This window comes from Abramis brama (assembly GCF_963993115.1).
Source record: "Abramis brama genome assembly, chromosome: 16".
NCBI lineage: Eukaryota > Metazoa > Chordata > Actinopteri > Cypriniformes > Leuciscidae > Abramis > Abramis brama.
This window is the reverse complement of record NC_139978.1, coordinates 28,850,106-28,868,187: the sequence shown is the minus strand read 5'-3', so window position 1 is coordinate 28,868,187 and position 18,082 is coordinate 28,850,106. Positions and strand designations below refer to the sequence as shown.

Below are 18,082 nucleotides of genomic sequence, written 5' to 3'. Positions count from 1 at the left end.
ACTATTTTAACAATGTCTTTCCTACCTTTTTTTTTATTATAAATTTTTGTTAATTAAGTAGCTGTCAATGGAGCCCCCTCCTGAGCCATCGGATTTCATCAAAAATATCTTAATTTGTGTTCCGAAGATGAACGAAGGTCTTACGGGTTTGGAACGACATGAGGGTGAGTAATTAATGACAGAATGTTCATTTTTGGATGAACTAACCCTTTAAGCATTTTTAAAAGTTTTTTGTTTACTTTTGTATGTTAAATGATTGTGATCTTTTGTTGGGTTACCACTTAAAGGGATAGTTCACCCAAAAATGAAAATTCTGTCATTAATTACTCACCCTCATGTCGTTTCACAACCGTAAGACTTTTGTTCATCTTCAGAATACAAATGAAGATCTTTTTGATGACACTCCAAAAAGCTCATAAAGAGATTGTAAAAATATGAATTGTGCAGTTTAGTCCAAATTTTCTGAAGAGACTTGATCGCTTTATATGATGAACATATTTAATTTAGGCTTTTATTCACTTATTTATTCATTTAAACATTGATCAGCGAACATTAAAGGTATAGTGGAGGATTTTCTTTTTCTGGGTGGATCATCAAGACTATTGGTCCTCCTAGTTGTCAATCATTCTGGTGATATGTTTACGTAAGGCCGTCATACGTGCTCGTCCCTAGGTAGTTTTCGCTTTCTGCTTTCTAGATTTTCACTTACCGGTGGCGAGTCTGACATAGTGGAAAAAGTGCAAATCTTCTTTTGGAAAGTAGGCTTGTATGAGCCATGCCGACAGCAACTTGTAAACAGAGCGTGCACGAGGAGAACTAGGCTCGTGCATGCTCTCTCGTGCACACGTTTAATAGGCGTTCCCTCTCGGGAGCAGGTAGAGTGTTGCGCATGTGCATTTTTGCTTGAGAGGGCAGTTCTTTTCTAAAATTCGGGAAAATCCTCCACTATACCTTTAACAGAAGCTCAACCGAACCTGCTTGACACACAAAAATGAACCTCGTTGGTTCTTGCGGAAGCTCAAACATGCTGCGTAACTCAAGAATGAACCTCATTGGTTCTCGCACATCACGCGAACATTCCGTTTACCACAACTGATGTGTGAGTTGATGAATGTTTCTATGTGAATATAAAAGCCTAAATTCAATCTGTTCATCATATAAAGCAATCGTGTCTTTAGAAATTTTGGACTAAACCGCTCAACTCATATAGATTAGTTTTATGATCTCTTTATGAACTGTTTGAAGATTTCACCAAAAAGATCTTCATTTGTTTTCCGAAGATAAACGAAAGTCTTACGGGTTTAGAACGACATGACAGTGAGTAATTAATGACAGAATTTGGATTTTTGAATCAACTATCCCTATGTAAAATGTACATTACCATTCAAAAGTTTGGGGTCAGTAGGATTTGTAAAAAAAAAATAATAATAATAATACCTTTGTTTATTCAGGTTGCATTAAATTGTTTAAAAGTGACATTAATTACTTTTACATTGTTATTGTTCTTATATAATCCTGAAAAAAATGCATCATAACATCCACAAAAATATTAAGCAGAACAACTGTTTTCAACATTGATAACCAAGCCTATTAGAATGATTTCTGAAGGATCATGTGACACTGATGGCTGGGGTAATGGCTGCCAAACATTCATCTATGCAATCACAGGAATAAATTACATTTTAAAATATATATATTTAAAAATAAAACAGTCATTTTAAATTGTATTAATATTTCACAATATTTTTGCAATTTTTACTGACCCCAAACTATTGAACGGTAATGTAGGTCTTGAAGCAAAACAATCTGAGAACTACTAGTCTAGATTTTGTAGAGTGAGAGTTCTAGTACTTCCTGTATGACATCACTGTGTTTGTCTCATTGATTGAGGGTCCCATTGTCACTGACAATAGCAGTAAAGCAAAAGGAGACAAAACAACCAAGAATGCACCATAGTTCCCTCAATGCGGACCACTCGGCTGCACACAGAGCGAGGAACATATGGGCAACAATACATCAACATCTCTCCTCCGCCCCCCATGACAGACACAACACTTTCTACTTCAACTCGGACTCCCTTACCAGTAGTCAACATCCACAAATCAGGCCCGAGTGGTTCATTACGCAGTCCCATCGCTAAGACTTATCAAAATAGGAAGTGTGGAAATCCATGCAGACTTGTGAACACACCACACGCCCATTCACTGAAGGCGTGGAGTCAGCGGTCACATCCGTCTCTCTCAGCTCTATGTGCTAAAAGTAGATCCTTTAAGATCTACCATTCCAATCACATGCAACACGACTGCTCCCTAATTACTGTAATGAGCATGTTGAGAGGAAAACACTACACACAAACAAACGGCAAGAGCAACGAAGGGAGGACAGAATGAGACCAAAACAGAAAAGGGTGTCAGTTCCTCTGCTGTATATTTTATTTTTTAATAGTTATTGAGTGTGTTTACATGCACAGTCCATTGATTATGCTAAATAAGATGACAAGATTTTATCAAGGAATGTTCACATCAACACCTTTTCTGCGTTTTAATGCCCTTTATTTGATATGTGCATTTCTGTGGACATTTTGGCCAGACCAGAAAGAATTTTTATATGTAAACATTATTTTATTTTTTAATGATGTGCTTTTTTATAGTATTTTGTTGTTCTTGTTATAAAATTAAACATACTAATAATAATACTAGAGACTGGTCAAAAATACTAATTTCATAGCTTTCTCTTTTACAGTCATCTAAAGTCACGCAATAGTCAATCTTTAATGGACCCTTCTTTTGTTGAGCAGGAAGGGGTGAGCGGAGATGTCAAGCCTCAACCCTCCTGCTACCCGATGTGACCCGCAGTGCTGTATTCAGCCTGTGAGTCGACTAGTGAGATTTGTAGCATGTTAATCACAAATGTATTAAAGTCCTCAGCAGTGGCCACTACTGTTTTCCACATGAGCAACTCCAAAGACAACAGATGCTGCTGCTGCGAAACTTTATAAAACACACACACACACACACACACATACACATACACACACCCCTCCTCACAACAGCTACTGTCAGCTACTGAATCTAACACACAAAGTGTCACAGACAGTTTGCAAGCTTAGACAATCATAATTGGCATTTTTTGTTGTTCAAAGACCCAAAATTATACTTATATATATATATATATATATATATATATATATATATATATATATAAAATGCATAAAAAAAGTGTTACTTTTCTTACCTGGCTTAAGGTTATGGTTTCTCCAGGTATGTAAAAACCGAATAGTCTCCTTATGCAGTCTGTAAGAGTTTCACAGTTTCACACCAAGCATAGCGATCTAGTGCACAGATTCACACTGATGGACAACAAGACGTGCGTGAATGACAATCCTGTTATGTTGCCACTGACCTCCCACTATGAACTGTGCCGGTGTTTTTCAAGCAGTCTTACAATCTCCTCCAAGTCTTTCTCTCTCAGACTCTCTCTCTCTCTCTCTCTCCTAAGTTCAGCCCCCAAGGGAGTGATTTAGGATTTCCCAGACACACCCTCTCCAATGGGCGGAACTTGAGGAGTCATCTCATAACCGACTAGTCGGCCCCTGCCCCCAGCAGCTCTCTCCTCTGTCATGTGTCCAGTCCGCACATTACTGGCCCCTTTTTGTTAACTTTTTGAACAAGTATCACAATTTCTGTTATGTGTGAAATTAATACTAACAATTGAAATAACTGAAGAACTAAAATAGTCCTCTTTAGACTATCGAAATCACTTTGCAACTAACTCTCATTAATTTGCAACTACATGTAAACTAACTCTCAGTGTATTAGTAGACTGTTAGGTTAGGGTTAGGAGAATAAGTTGACATGTACTAAAGTGGTAGCAGATATTAAGCAGACAGTCAACTAATGAGTGGTGGTTGACATGCAGCTACTTATAGTTAGTAGAATGTCTAAAGTGGACTATCAAAATAAATGCTGTGTCACAATTTGCATACTATCCGTCCTAAATAGTCTTCGAAATTAGAATTAATGTGCCCCAAATCGTAGTATTTTAAAGTGAGTATTCCAAAGTATTCAACGTGCTACTACATTTCTCTCAGATACGATTGTAAATTAAATTAAATTGAATGTGGAGGATTTTAACTGTGGATACTTTTAGGGCATAGTATAAGTAGGCAAATTGGGTCTCAGCAAAAGTGTTACCAAATGCTTTTTCAGAAATGTCTAATCGGAATAGCTAAATGTTTTTTTTTTTCTGTTGTCTCTGAGGAACAGAATTTCCCGTCTCTTTGTCCTTGGATTCCTCTTCATTGTCAGTGGGACGATAACAAATGACAAAGGCAGGGTTCCTTCCCCAATGATTCAGGCAGAGAGATGGGGCGCGGTGTGATCTGACTAAAGGCTAAGGAGAGCGTGATGATCATGCAGGTGATTCAAAGGTTTGTATTGTCACTCAGTTACCATCTGAATGTTGTGCAAAACATTGGAACACCTGCCAATGCAGTTCCAAAATCCTCACATAACAATAGATACACATAACATGCATAACAATAGCTATCTTCTATGGGTGCTGTGCAGTTATTGTATATACACAGTTAGCTAAATGTCTATATTGTTTTTTTAGGATGAGTGGTACTTTTTACTGACCAATCAGTATCTGAAACCAAAACTATCCATTTTATAATAAAGATTCTAGTGTTGTAGGGTTCCATTTACATACCAAAAGTGCATAAACACTAGTGCCACAAAATGAACCCTCTACTAACAAAGTGTGTGCACTGAAAAGGAGAAATAGGCCTGGATTGAAATAGGCCTCCTTAAGTTACAGCACACCTGCCTAGAATACCATTGTGTCAAAACATTGTCATAATATATATATATATATATATATATATATATATATATATAAAGACACCACTCAAAGTGCTATTATCAATCTTTGGCTCTGTGCAATTAAACGTGCACACTTTGAAATTGAGCGTTTATTATGTGACACAGGCAATAGATCACTAAAAGGGAAGAGTTATGGTGAGTGTGTCAGCATGTCTGGCTTGTTCAGCCCTGGTGTCCTCAAATATGGTAGACAAAACCAAAGATAACAATATCCGTAACTAATGAATGGCAAAGTCTGGCAAAACACATTCACATTAAGTAAATTCGGATTGGATGAGCCACATTTGAAGTCCTGGTAAAATAGCTGTGGCCGCACATCAACTGAATTCACATTAATGCAATTGCAATGTTGCTTAACAACAGTAATTAACTCTGTTTTAACTTGACAAACAACTCGCTATAATAACAAGTTCTTCTTCAACTTGACTTGTTTTTTCTCCTTTCTTTGTCACTAACGCGTGTAACATAAAGCAGACCTGCCTGCTGCTTGTGATATCAATATCTCTACTGTGGTCAGTATTGCAAAATCTCTAGCGCTTGACACATTTCCACTATTGCATGGCATTTACCTTTATGAGGGCCAGCCCTAATGCCAATGATTGAGAGCAGACATTCTTTGATTTTAATCTGATGATCTCATCTCCTTAGGCACCTTAACATGGAGTCAGCGTGCCTGGCCGGACCACCTTCAGCCCCCAGCAGAGCAGCTCCGACTGGAGGAGGAGGAGGGATGGTCACAGAAGACACAAGTAAAGAGCAACGATACATAGCGCTTGCTTTGTAACCATGTGTCTGATGTAATCTGACCTCAATGATTACAATGTTAGATTTTTTTGTTTTTTTGTTTTTAAGAAAAAAAATTAAAGTATGTCCTCATGACTATGGAATTTTTGCGATTTTTGTTTTCCTCGCAGCATCAAATATGAGATTGTTATAAGTGTTATGTTGCAGTTCCCAATAAAGAAACAAGCAAACTAAGTAACTGTTTTTACTTACCAAAACAAATTTTTCTATTATTTGGAGCTTGGTGAATAGTTCTTAATCGTGTGGAACTATTTTTATATGTACATAAAAATAAAAGAGATGTAAGATGGAAACACATCTTTGACTTTGTGCTGCCAAACATCTTCCAGAATGCCTCAAGATGGACACAGGAAGTGTCCCTCAGAAGGGATCTAAAGCTTGTCTAATTATTTTCTTCTTATCTCTGTTTTTGTGAAAGGGAACGTGTTGCTTGTCTTCATTCTACTGGTTCCACTCAAGGCTGAGGGTAAGAACAGTTATCAAAGTATGAAATGTAAACTGTCTCGCCCAATTCCACAACATGTAATCATCACGTTTTCAACAGGAAAATATTAATTTCCTCTCATGACTGATTTTCTGAATCATAAAACCGTGGACTGTGTACGTGATGTGCTAATCATTATTTATACACTGACTTTTACAAACTTTACCACTAAGCTCAGACTTTTAAGAATCTTTATGAAGTCATTAAGAGGGTAATGGTGCATGCATAATTCCATTGTATACCCTGGGAGACTAACTATAAAGCCTTATTAAACTGTTACTGGATAAAACCCATGTTAAAATTGAGCAACAACTTGCTCCAGTCTTATCAGCTTTATCTTATAGTGCCTCAGATAAACATGATGTGGAATCTGCTTGTCATGGCTGGTATTTTCCAACACCGGCACCATCAGCAGTGAGCAATGAGCATCACTACATCTGACCTCTCGGTTTACAGTCTAGCTGTCATCAGGGGGAGTTTAGCTGCCACTTACACATGGACAAGCACGCTCATATTGATGGACTAAATGGCCACTGGTGGCTGGTTGTCCGGTTCCTGCATTCTTACTTGCATAAGTGTAACTCTATTCCAGGTCGCTGGATAAATATGGAGTGAAAGTAAAATTATCTTTACTAAGAAAGAAACTTCATATAGACTGTGTATTCTAAGTAGACGACATATTTCAAATTCATATGGTAAACTCACATAATTTTCATGACTTTCTAGAGATTTAGTCAAAATGACATTTATTAAGATTCTATCATTTTTCATTGGGGGAACGACTGACACCACATATTAAAAAAAAGGTAATCCCATGTGATGTTTTTCATAGTAAAATGGGATGTTTAATAAAGAAAATAGAAAATAGGCTGGATTGTAAAAAGTGATCTCTATATGACAGGTGGTTGGACAGCTTAAAAATTAAGAGGCCTTGACCATGTCAGCTAAACAAGAAAAGCTGTGTCAGAGGTGGAGTTTTAATTATACATAATCCAAAGATTTTTTTCCCCTCTTTTTTTAAATTTGTCTTCGGACTAACATGCATTGATGAATCATTCACAGTAAAACCAGGAACATGCACTAAGAAAGTAAGAAATCAGTCATTTTTGATTTTATAATGTCTTTTATAATATAATTTTAGAATGTATAATGCAATTTGTGTTTTTGCATTAAATCAAATATTGTGTCAGCAATATTATACTAGAGACTTTGGGCATGTTGTCGAACTTGGCAGAATGCCAACACAACCCTCCTCCTAAACCTATTTAAACATTTTTCAGAAGAGTAATGAACACTTTCTACAGGTGACATTTGTCTAGCAGACAAGAGAGCTTAATGCAGGTATCTGAAAAGCTTTTCACAGAGCAGCAGCAATGGCTACTTTATGTCCCAGTATCATCCGTCATGATTTATTTTGGACATGTATTAAATTTCAAAACAGAGTTTTTTAAAGAGGGGGCCCAGCTGTTCCTTCTGGCTGGTAAATGTGTTTACATTTATGAAATGCTGGCACTGAGCTGGATGTGACTGAAGGGTGAAGGAGCAGAATGCCAGCTCTACTCTCACACCCAGTGTGAGCACAGGGACAGGGAAGAGTTTTCCCACAAAACGCCCTAGAAACGCCCAGAATATATCCAAGAGTCACCCTGGGCTTTCATCTGACTGTGATGAGATTTCTCACGTTTTCTCACAGGATCAACCCTGGCTCTCAAAATATTTACGATTCTGCTGCTTCTGTTTTTTCTAATGCTTATGCAGGATTAGGCTTTACAAAACACCCAAAGTGCTTAATGAAAGAACTGCATAACTGGGATTTAATTTGAGCATATATATATATACTCTGTAATTTAACCATTTTCATGCGTAGTCTTCATCTTAGTTTCTGCAAGACTAAAAAATGTATTACATAGTAAGTAAAATAATAATAAACAAAATTATGAAACCTACCTAGAATGATTAATTGCTAACCTTGGCTATTATGTAGCTCAGAACTGCTTATGTATGGAATTTTTTATATGTGGTGGCATCCCTTTGAATGAATCTGCAGTCTGCACTGAGAGCAGGGAAGGCAGTGAGCCAACCACCCATTTAATAGCATGCTTTATTTAATAGTATACTCCAGCCCTTCTACACAAGAGCAGCCTGTCATCATTGAACATCACTGCAATGCCATGCTCCAAATACATGTGAGTACTGTTTATGCACTGACACATTTTTCAACAACACAAAAGGCTCCAACTAAAATACAGTAGTGCCTGAAGTGTCTTTTAAACTAAACATCTCTGTGTTCAACAGATGACACAGGTTTGGCACAACATGAGGGTGAGTAAATAAATGACAGACCTTTTATTTTTGGGGGCAACTGGATTCTTAATGCTTTTTAAATATGCACTTTTACAGGTAGAAATGCTTGGGACATTGATTTCAAACAACTACCTATAATAAAGTAAAAACATAAAATAGTTCATGTGAACTGATTTTTATGGGAAATTGTAGTTTTTTGATGAATAAATAAATAAGCTTAAATAAAAAATATACTTTTTGTATGTAGTATAAAATTTGAAAACAGTTGTTACAATAATTTTGCTAGCTGTCTTGGAGAAAACAACATTTTCTCATGAAACTATCAAGATCTCTCACAAGGCCGCAGCAGTGGACTGTACCTCTCTTTGCGCGGAGCATGGTGGTCTATGAAATCGCATGTGTAACATTTGCATTTCTCACAGGAAGTGAGGACTACAGGGGTTGAATGGAGACACTATAGAATAGGCTGTTAAAGTTGTTGAAGCTGGTTTAATCAGACCACCTATTGAGTCCTCAAACAGCGCAAACTTTTTAGGAAAACAATAGTTATTGTCCTCAAGCACGGGACCATGCCAGTCGAGACCAGAGGTCTTTTAACCACTCACTATACCAGAATACTAAGTTTGCAGACTACTTAAAACTATTGCCTGTGTTGTAAACAAAAGTTTGTGTTACAGACTGCTTGATTTGTAGTATAAAATAATCCATGCATTTGTTCAAAAGATGTTCAAAACTATTCCTTAAGGTTACAAAGCTTGGAGACAATTTTATTTGCAAGCTCACTGATCCAAGATATCTAATTCAACAGCCCATTTTCAAAAGCGTCAGAGTCTCTATAGCAATGGAGTCGAGGTAGTATGTTATGCCTGGGAAACCAGCCTCAGCTTGTCAGCCCACTGTTTGTGTGTGTGTGTGTGCCTTGACATGCTTTTTAAGGACTTAATTACACACAGTGGAGGGGTGCCCCCACAGCAACGCTGACTGCCGGGATTACGGGATGGGCGAAAGAGTTTATAATCACCTGGCAGCTCCTGCACACAGCAGCGTGTGTCTGCTCCTTCTCGACATAGACACGCGTCTGTGTCTGTTTGATGAAAGGTTAGGGGTGGCAGTGTTGCCAGATTTTGCTAAAAAGAAACAAGCAAATTGGTATGACAAAACAAGCCCAGAATAAACAACCTGCCTCAACCAAAATAAGCGACAAGTCATTTTTTCGTGCTCTCGTGTGGGTGGTGCATGAGAATCTTATTTATTATAGAATAAACTTGGAGTTTAGACTTATTTTTAATGCATCATGCTGCAAATTTTTTTCATTTTTTTCATAAAAATGTTTAATGCATACAACGGGCCAACGAAATCAATAATTAAATCAGTGCATATAGAGCTATTTGTCAAGGGGTATTTTTTCTTGTATTTGTTTATCAGTGGGTTAGAAGAGGGCCTGAGAAAGGCAGAAACATAAAGGAGAAGCAAACTATACGATTGATGACACAAAGTAAACCTTGGCTCAAATGGCAGGTGGGAATTTTCTCATGATGGCTATTATTGTTCGTTCATAATTGTGGGGCAAGCACTATCAACACCAAATACGTGACAGTATTTTGTAAATAAACCCCATAAGAATGCAGCCTGCAACTGCTCACATTTATAAGAGACCAGAGTCCAAATTCAGAGTCACTTATAATAACTCATTTTAACTTAACATTCCAAAGCAGCTTTACAGAAAATGTGGACTTAATGTCTAAAGCCACACATGAGTGACACTGGTGAGGGTAAAAATGTTTACACTGAATGTACTTGTGCTAGTTACATATAATATGTAGTACTAAGTCATGTCCATTGAATACATTTCATGATACCGTTTTCAGTCTGTTAGTAAGACAATGTCTAAACTGTAAGGATAATGATTAGGCCTAGTTTAGTTTTTGAAGTCCATCCTAATATAAGCAGACATGGCAACACTGATAGGTGTATAGTCAGACGGAAGGATGTCTGTGTGTGAGTGTGCGGAAACAAGTCCATTCGTGACTCACTATCAGTGTTGACAGTAAATGCTTCTTATGTTTCTGAGTGTTCTCTGATGAACCGTAATCTCTATAATTTCAGCACACTGACGAGGTGCGTATTGCTTTCAAGGCTTCAAGGTGACTCCTCGGAGATCTTGAGGATAGCATAATTATGTTTATCTAATATGAAAACTTTGCCACCAAGCTGAGTTGGCGTCAAGCTTATATAGACACTACCATTACACACACACAATACTCGACAGGGGGATCCGTCCAGCACTCCAATCCTTCGTTTTGTGAACTAATCCCTGTTGATTTGACCCCATATGTATTTGTCCCTGAGCATAATGTGCCTGCGGCCTTGTCCTGAACTCTTCTCCCACGTGCAGGCTTGCTGTGATTAATGAAGCTCTTCAGTGCTGGTCTCTACGCATGGACAGACATAGTCACAGGCTGTCCCGTACAAGCAGGGCTTCAGAGACAAGAGGACAGGAACCGCAGAATCAGCCCAGCTAGAGAAAACATCCATGAAGAGATAAGCTCCTGCTTCTGTTTTTACACCACTGGTTCATGAGGAGGTGTGTGCATACTGCATAGAGAGGGAGACTTTAATGACTGGTTTAGTCCTTGAGTTTAATGATTCTGTTACACCTTTTGTATTTTAAAAAGCCCATAAAAGTAGCAGAAGGCCAGTCAGTTCAGTCAGTGGCCATCAGGCAGCTATTGTCTATGTAGGAGATAGACATACAAGTACAGCTTCTATCTACACAGCTTTTCAAAAGTTTGGGGCAGGTAAGATTTTCTTTTCTTCTAAGAAATTATAACATTTATTCAGGAAATACACATTAAGTTTAATCGACAGTAAAGACATTTATAATGTTACAAATGATTTCCATTTCAAACAAATGTCTGCCTGCTATAAAGTGAAGAACTGAAGAGCTGGATTTATAAGTTTGTGGCATTTTAAGACATTTAGTAGAAATAAATTTAGATATCATTGGGCATTTTATATTTTGCTTTGTTCTCACAGCTAAGTCTGATTTTAGATTTACTTGGCCCCTAAATGTCACATGATTTGCCACTTCATATAAGAACCATTCCTGTCTAAGCAGGTTGATAGTCAAAAACCTGGCTATACAAGACAAGACAGAAAAAAGCATGCAAGGCAATGGAAACAGGATGAGAAAGTGAGAAATCAGGGAAAGAAGACATTAAGAAACCCATGGGCCTCATTTATAAAATGTTGCGTAGAAACCGTCCTACAATTGATCGTACAATCATTTCTCAAATGTGCCTATGAGTGATTCAGAGAATGAGTGGATGCACAAAAAAACGTGCGTACATCTCTTTTGTAAACCCGCCTTGTAAACGGCGCTTAATTAATTTCTAAAACATATAACATATATCAACATATAAAAGAGCACCAGAAAGTCCAAATCCTTTACTAGAAAATGGCGAGAGGTAAGAATTTCTTAGATTTCCAAATGCCTGCACTGCAGTACTCCGACTCTTTGCCTCAAGGAAAAGTGTGTACTTCTGCTTAGACCCTAATGTAGCGCTAAGCACTTTTCCATGTCAAAGACCGTTTTTATACATATGAACGTTGGTGTGGAAGTTCAAATCTGTGTATACACACATTTTATAAATGAGGCCCCATGTGAGAATAAGAAGTACTAACCTCTTTTTGCTTCACGCTCTTGCAGCACTTGGATGCTAGAGAGAATGTGGATGCGATGGAGATGACTTTGGACCCCCAAACCCAAGAGATCCATCTCTGTGAGCTGCAACAAGTCCTAAAGAGAGACAGAAACATGGAGATGAAGTGGTTTAATGTGTGGTGAGAATGACAAGGGCTAGAACTAATTGCTATCTATCATTCACACACGCAAACAAACATCAGAAAAGTGTACGGTTTAAGCTAACAGTGTGTCATTACGGCCCCATGCCTCACCACTCCTCAGAGTCCGGCCTTGTGTGGCTTTCACAACATTACATTCCTTCTGCTTCTGACACAACAAAAACACACGGCTATGTTTTAGAAAGCATCTCTGCTTTCATTGTTCCCGGCAGGACAAAACAAGAGCCGTTTAATTTAAGGGTTATGTGCTATTTTCTGCTGTTTAGCATTTACAGCGCACATGCCAAAGCATTCCTTCCTAAATAAACAGTAACAAACATGCACTGCCACAACATATTGGGTTATATGGGACTGCCCATAGTTTGTCAGTACAACTAAAATGAGTTCACTCAGTTTTTTTGTGGCTACATCCCGATTTTAATATTATCTGTTCGAAATAGTATGCAAGATTTTAATGTGTTTGTGTGTTAGCTATTTGTTTAAGATGTGAGCTATTTATGTGGATTGCATATTTAATTGTACATGCTCATTTCCCCCATCTAATGCGCACTTAAAATGATTTAACTACACCATAATGTTATTTTACATGTTATTTTCTGCTGATCTCAAAATTAGTATTCACTTTCATACTCTAAATCCTAATGTTGTGATGCCCACTTTTTTCTTATAGCATTTAAAATGACTGGTTTTAATCTATCGTTTTTTTTTTATTCAGATAAAAAAGTAAAAAAATATAATATAAAGCAAATTCTACTTTTTATAACATGTCCTAGTAATCTAAGTGCTATTCATTCTTATTCCAACCGCCTTTACCAAGTCATTCGTTAAGCGTGACTCGAGGTTCAGTGTGAAATCTGTTGTACTGAATTGGTGCAGCGAGGTGAAGTCGTGTTGATCTAACACTGGAGAAACAGATGCATGCTGCATTGCTCTCTTTGTGTGTCTTATCTCATCTGCCTCATCCAATGTATTCAGAATTCAGAATCCCATACATCAGCAGCAAGCACTCTTTCCCACTACCATGTCTCTGTTTTTACAGGCTAGCTTGGGGAAAGAGAAAGGGTGGTGGACAGGGACGGACAGAATGGTAGACACAAAGAGATTCAGTGAAAGACAGTGTGGGAGGAGGGGGGGGGCACAGAGATGGAAAAAGAGGGGATAACATATGCTGGTAAGGGCCTATTGTTCAACTGCCTTCAACCCACAGATGAATCTAACAAGCCATGGCAAAGTCTCTGCTCCCTCAAACTCTTCATTTACCATGTGTGGTCTCATATCAATCCCTCATGCTGAAACTTCAAAAACATGTCACTGAGGAGCTACTCAGACAACTCACTTTGAGTGGGCTGGTAGATATAAGAGATGTGCTACTTTGTTGTTTTGTCAGTAGGTTTGTTGATCATACACCAGTGTCCTAGGAGGTGGGTGCTTTAAGCGTTTGTGTGTATGTGTGCCCATATATCCTTGTGAAAAAAAAAGAAAAAAAAATTGATATGGTACAGTGATGGTTTCAGATGACACATATGGTACTTTGATGATGATGGTGGTGGTGGTACTGAAAGCAGGGTTGCAGAATTGAACTAAGAATGCTTTTTAAATTCTAATCAAGTTCCTGGATTTGAAGCAAATAGCAAACATACAAACAGGACACAGAATTGAAATTCTAAATTTAATTTAATGAAGCAGAAAAGGAACATAGATCCAAAGAAATTCTGAATTAAGAGAGTGCAATAAGTGTAATTTTAAGGAAAAGGCAAGTTCATGAAGACTTAAGTTTAAAAAGTGTTTTTCTTTTCTTTTCTTTTTTTCTTCTTTTTTTTACATGTATAGGCATTTTTTCTACACATACACAAACACACTGGTATTTAGATTTGGTGGAGCATGCTGTCATACTATGATTCCTGTTGATTTTTCGCAATAGATTCTACTTCCTGCAAGGAAGATAATTTTTAAATGTTGAATTTTTCCCAACCCTGACTGAACAATTACAGTATTCATGCACTATGATAATTTACCTGGTACTATCATGGTACCATAGTATATGTGTGGGCAGCTGTAGATTTCAATCGCTGATTGTTTTGTATGTGTGTGGGACAAAAATATTAGTCACTCAAATCTGTTGTAAAATAAAGACAAAACATCTCTTTCATCACCAGTTTAAGTGGAAATGGATTCGCAATAGTAGTTTTATTGGTGCTGTTCTTAATCCAGACTTTACCCGGCACTCCATTAAATGTAATCAGTGAAATACGATTCAGCATTAATGGGCATTACACAGTGTAATCAGTAAGCCTATAATGGACATTTGGTCATCTCAGTGTCAACACTACTGTTGTTTCTGATTGCTATGGTCATTTCATTCTTGACAGTTGAGTGTCTCTTTTCCTAGTTTTTTTCTCTCTTTCAAAGGATGGGGACCTGGTTAAATTGTAAAGTGGATAATTGTGTGGAAGACAGTGACTTTTACTGCTTTTAAAAATGTTTTTTATGGTGTGTACAATAAATTATTTCAGAGCAACTGGACTTCTTTATAGGGCACTGAAAATGAGCCACCTGGGGCTCATCTTGTGTGCGACAAAACAGGTAGTTTTCCATTACATACAACTATAATGGTTATGACTAGAATGCAAGTGGAAACTGTTTTGATGTGCAAATGTATTAATGCATGGGTGTCCGATCCTGCTCCTGAAGGGCCACCTTCCTGCAGAGTTCAACTGCAACCTGCTCCAACACCTGCCTAAAGTTTTAGTTGCCTAATCCTGAAGATCTTGATTATCTGGTGCAGTTTGATTAATTATAGGTGGAGCTAAACTCTACAGGAAGGTGGTTCTCAGGAGCAGCATTGGACAGCCCTAATGTAAATGGAAGCACAAAAAATATATCTAAAATGATTTGATGTACGATTTAGGAGTATTATGCTTTGCTGGACATTAACCATATTTCTTTCGCTCTCCTTCTGAGTTTTTAGACATCAAACAAACTCCTTGAGACACTGTCAAATGGGCACAGTTAATTGTATAGCCCAAGTTCCAGCAAATATTTCTGTGTAAATGTAGAGTGAAGTTTAAAGTTTAGGATTATTCGTGTAATTAAGCTCTTTTATTGGCAGCAACTGAAGTTTAGCGCTATGATCAGAGTCAAGCGTGCATACTGGCATATGTAAACCACAAAAATGCTTTCAGAATCTCCAATTTGCCGCTGTTCCTGGACGAACTTACATTCCAGGTGGAATGTGCTGCCAAGAAAAACATGGCTGAAAATACAGATGTCAGATCAGCTGGTCTACATTCAGTAAGATGCTGTGAAAGGAATCTCAGCATGTTTTCCCGAGTTCAATCACAAAGTTTCTATTTCACTTTTCTGCAATGTTTACTGATTTTCAAAGCTCACTTTGAACAGCTCCATCAGTTGTTTATGATTATAAATAAGACAGAATCACAGGCAGTCATGGAATTTCAAATGACTGTTTGAATAATTGCATGGTAGTTTAAAAGCTGTATGTGGTATGCAGCACTGTGTGCATGTGTGTGTGTGTGTGTGTGTGTGTGTGTCTAAACTCACAGTGTGTGCTGACTTTACCTCCACTCCATCATATTCTTCATCGAATATCGTGCAGTACTGAGGTAAGCCCAGCTGACTTAGCCATTTTGAGATGGACATGTGCTTCATGATAGAAATGTATCCAAGTGTTGCCTCAAAGATTCTCCGCATGGAAGGCTAGGAGAAAAGCAAAGCATTATTTGTGTTAATAAAGTGATTATTTGAGCCTTTTTAAATAATAATAAATAAAAAAAACTAGATGGATAGATAGATTTAAACTTTTTTCATGATCAACTATTCATGGCATGAGTTGACTGTTGACACATGACATTTGAGTCATTTATGAGCCTTGCCTTCAGACATATTTGACAGCTCATAAAAGCAAAAAAAAAAAAAAAAAAACATTAGACCACAATCAAGAGTTTGCAACATACTGTCTACACATGATTCTTTCTCTGTGAGCCCTGAGGGTCTGCAAAATGCAAGCACATGGTACTTAATGTGCACTCCTAAGAAACTAATAAGCAGTTTGAACAGTTTCATTATGATTAAGAAGTGATTCACAATGCCCTGTTGTGCATGAGTGTGTGCATGTTTGGATGCGTGTGTGCATGATTCTGGATATCCTCCCTCAAACTGACTGTGAAACCCCACTATGGATTTATGGTGTTAGCGTACTATACAATCCAGCTTCCCTCAGTTTAATAGATAATTTATGAGAGGGCAGCATTTCTACTCCCTTTCTCCTTCAAAGTATGATCGGACAAATCCCTAGAAGTTTCTCTTCCATAAGACATTCTGTGTGGGGGCAGTTATTCACAGGTCAGAAAGATGTATGTCTTCTTTTTAGATTTGGATTCCAACACAAAAATGCAGAGGAATTGAATTAATTAAAAAGGCTGGATGAGGCAGCTGTGTTTTTTTTTTTTATATCTTGGCAAGATATGTCCTATATCATTTAAAAGAACACCCAGAGAGAAGACCATTACAGTTATTTGTGTGTGTGCGTGTGTGTGTGTGTGTGTGAGAGAGAGAGAGAGAGAGAGAGAGAGAGAGAGAGAGAGAGTGTGTGTATTTATAGACTGTATGGGCTCCACTAGAGAGCAGAAGACCCTGTCACCTTGCCTAAGAGAAGTGCTTTGTCAAGGGTTATTCCTGCCAACAAAATAATCCACTTCACAAATCATAACTAATCATGCCCTAAACATCATCTCATGCTTTAGTGTTTCATCATGACAGGGATGTAGATTCAGACCAATCGTATGATAGCTTATGATATTGCTTTTATGCAGCAGTTAAATAAACAAAAGGTAAATAATCAGTAACTTACATTTTAGATACATTTTATTAAGTTATTTGATCTGTTTTTGCTCCACCAACGAAAATAGTTTCAAAAGATTTAATCCCTGCATGTCTCTGAGCAACATACAGTAGTGCTGTTCTTGAATGAATCAGTGTCACAAAGAGAGAATGATTCAATGACTCATTCACTTGTCTCATCCCTGAATGACTCAGTGTGATTGAACAAATTGGTTGAATGAATGATTCAGTGACTCACTCAAAAAGACATTTGTCGCCGCCTACTGTTGTATCAATGTAACTTGTAGTCACTGAAAAATCTCCACCATGTGAACCAGAACTAACGGTTGGAATTATTACTTAAGTATGAGGCATAAAAATAGTGATGTTTTCTTTAGCAAGCAGCATTTTCTGTATGGTTTCTCTACATTGATGTCCTAAATTACTGCGCCTACAATTTGACACCAAATTAAAACAGGGTTTGGAGTGGAAAGAAAATATTTCATTAAATCATGTTTCAGTTTCTTAACTCATTTGTCATCTACCCCTTGAACTTGATCTCGTTTTTATGAGCCCTGCAGTATTTCATTTTGCAAATGCAGACATGCACCAGTCAGGAAGATCCTGACGTCCCTGTTTTCCCAGCAATCAACTCCCATCCACTCTCACACAATGGGCGATAAAAGCAGCTGTGGAAGAGGTGGAACATGGCTCATAAAACTGCTGGGGCAATACAGCAAAAAATGTTGCAGTTAATTCAATATGAGTTGCAGGCCCAGCTGTGCTCACAGTCAGTGTATAGCCCATCCCTGGGGTGAAGCAATCAGAGGAGTAGCTTACACAATTGCGGGGAGGTTTGTTCCTGTCGTGAATGTCAATGCCCCTGTGGCCACATGGAGAGATG

General features: G+C 37.8%; 1 protein-coding gene across 2 annotated transcripts in view; it reads right to left on the bottom strand.

Annotated features, from left to right (window-relative positions):
• Positions 1–18,082, bottom strand: part of bcar3 (BCAR3 adaptor protein, NSP family member) — a 68,598-nt gene that overhangs the window by 44,045 nt on the left and 6,471 nt on the right. Inside the window, exons 2-3 of one of the 2 annotated variants that reach the window (XM_084086615.1) lie at positions 15,919–16,056; positions 12,160–12,274 (exon numbers count right to left, since the gene is read on the bottom strand). In XM_084086615.1, the coding sequence (XP_083942741.1) occupies positions 12,160–12,274; positions 15,919–16,050 (247 nt within the window). In that variant the 5' untranslated portion in view covers positions 16,051–16,056. Of the gene's footprint in view, positions 1–3,234; positions 3,470–12,159; positions 12,275–15,918; positions 16,057–18,082 lie in introns of those variants that run through there. The other variant, XM_084086616.1, reaches the window with a different exon arrangement.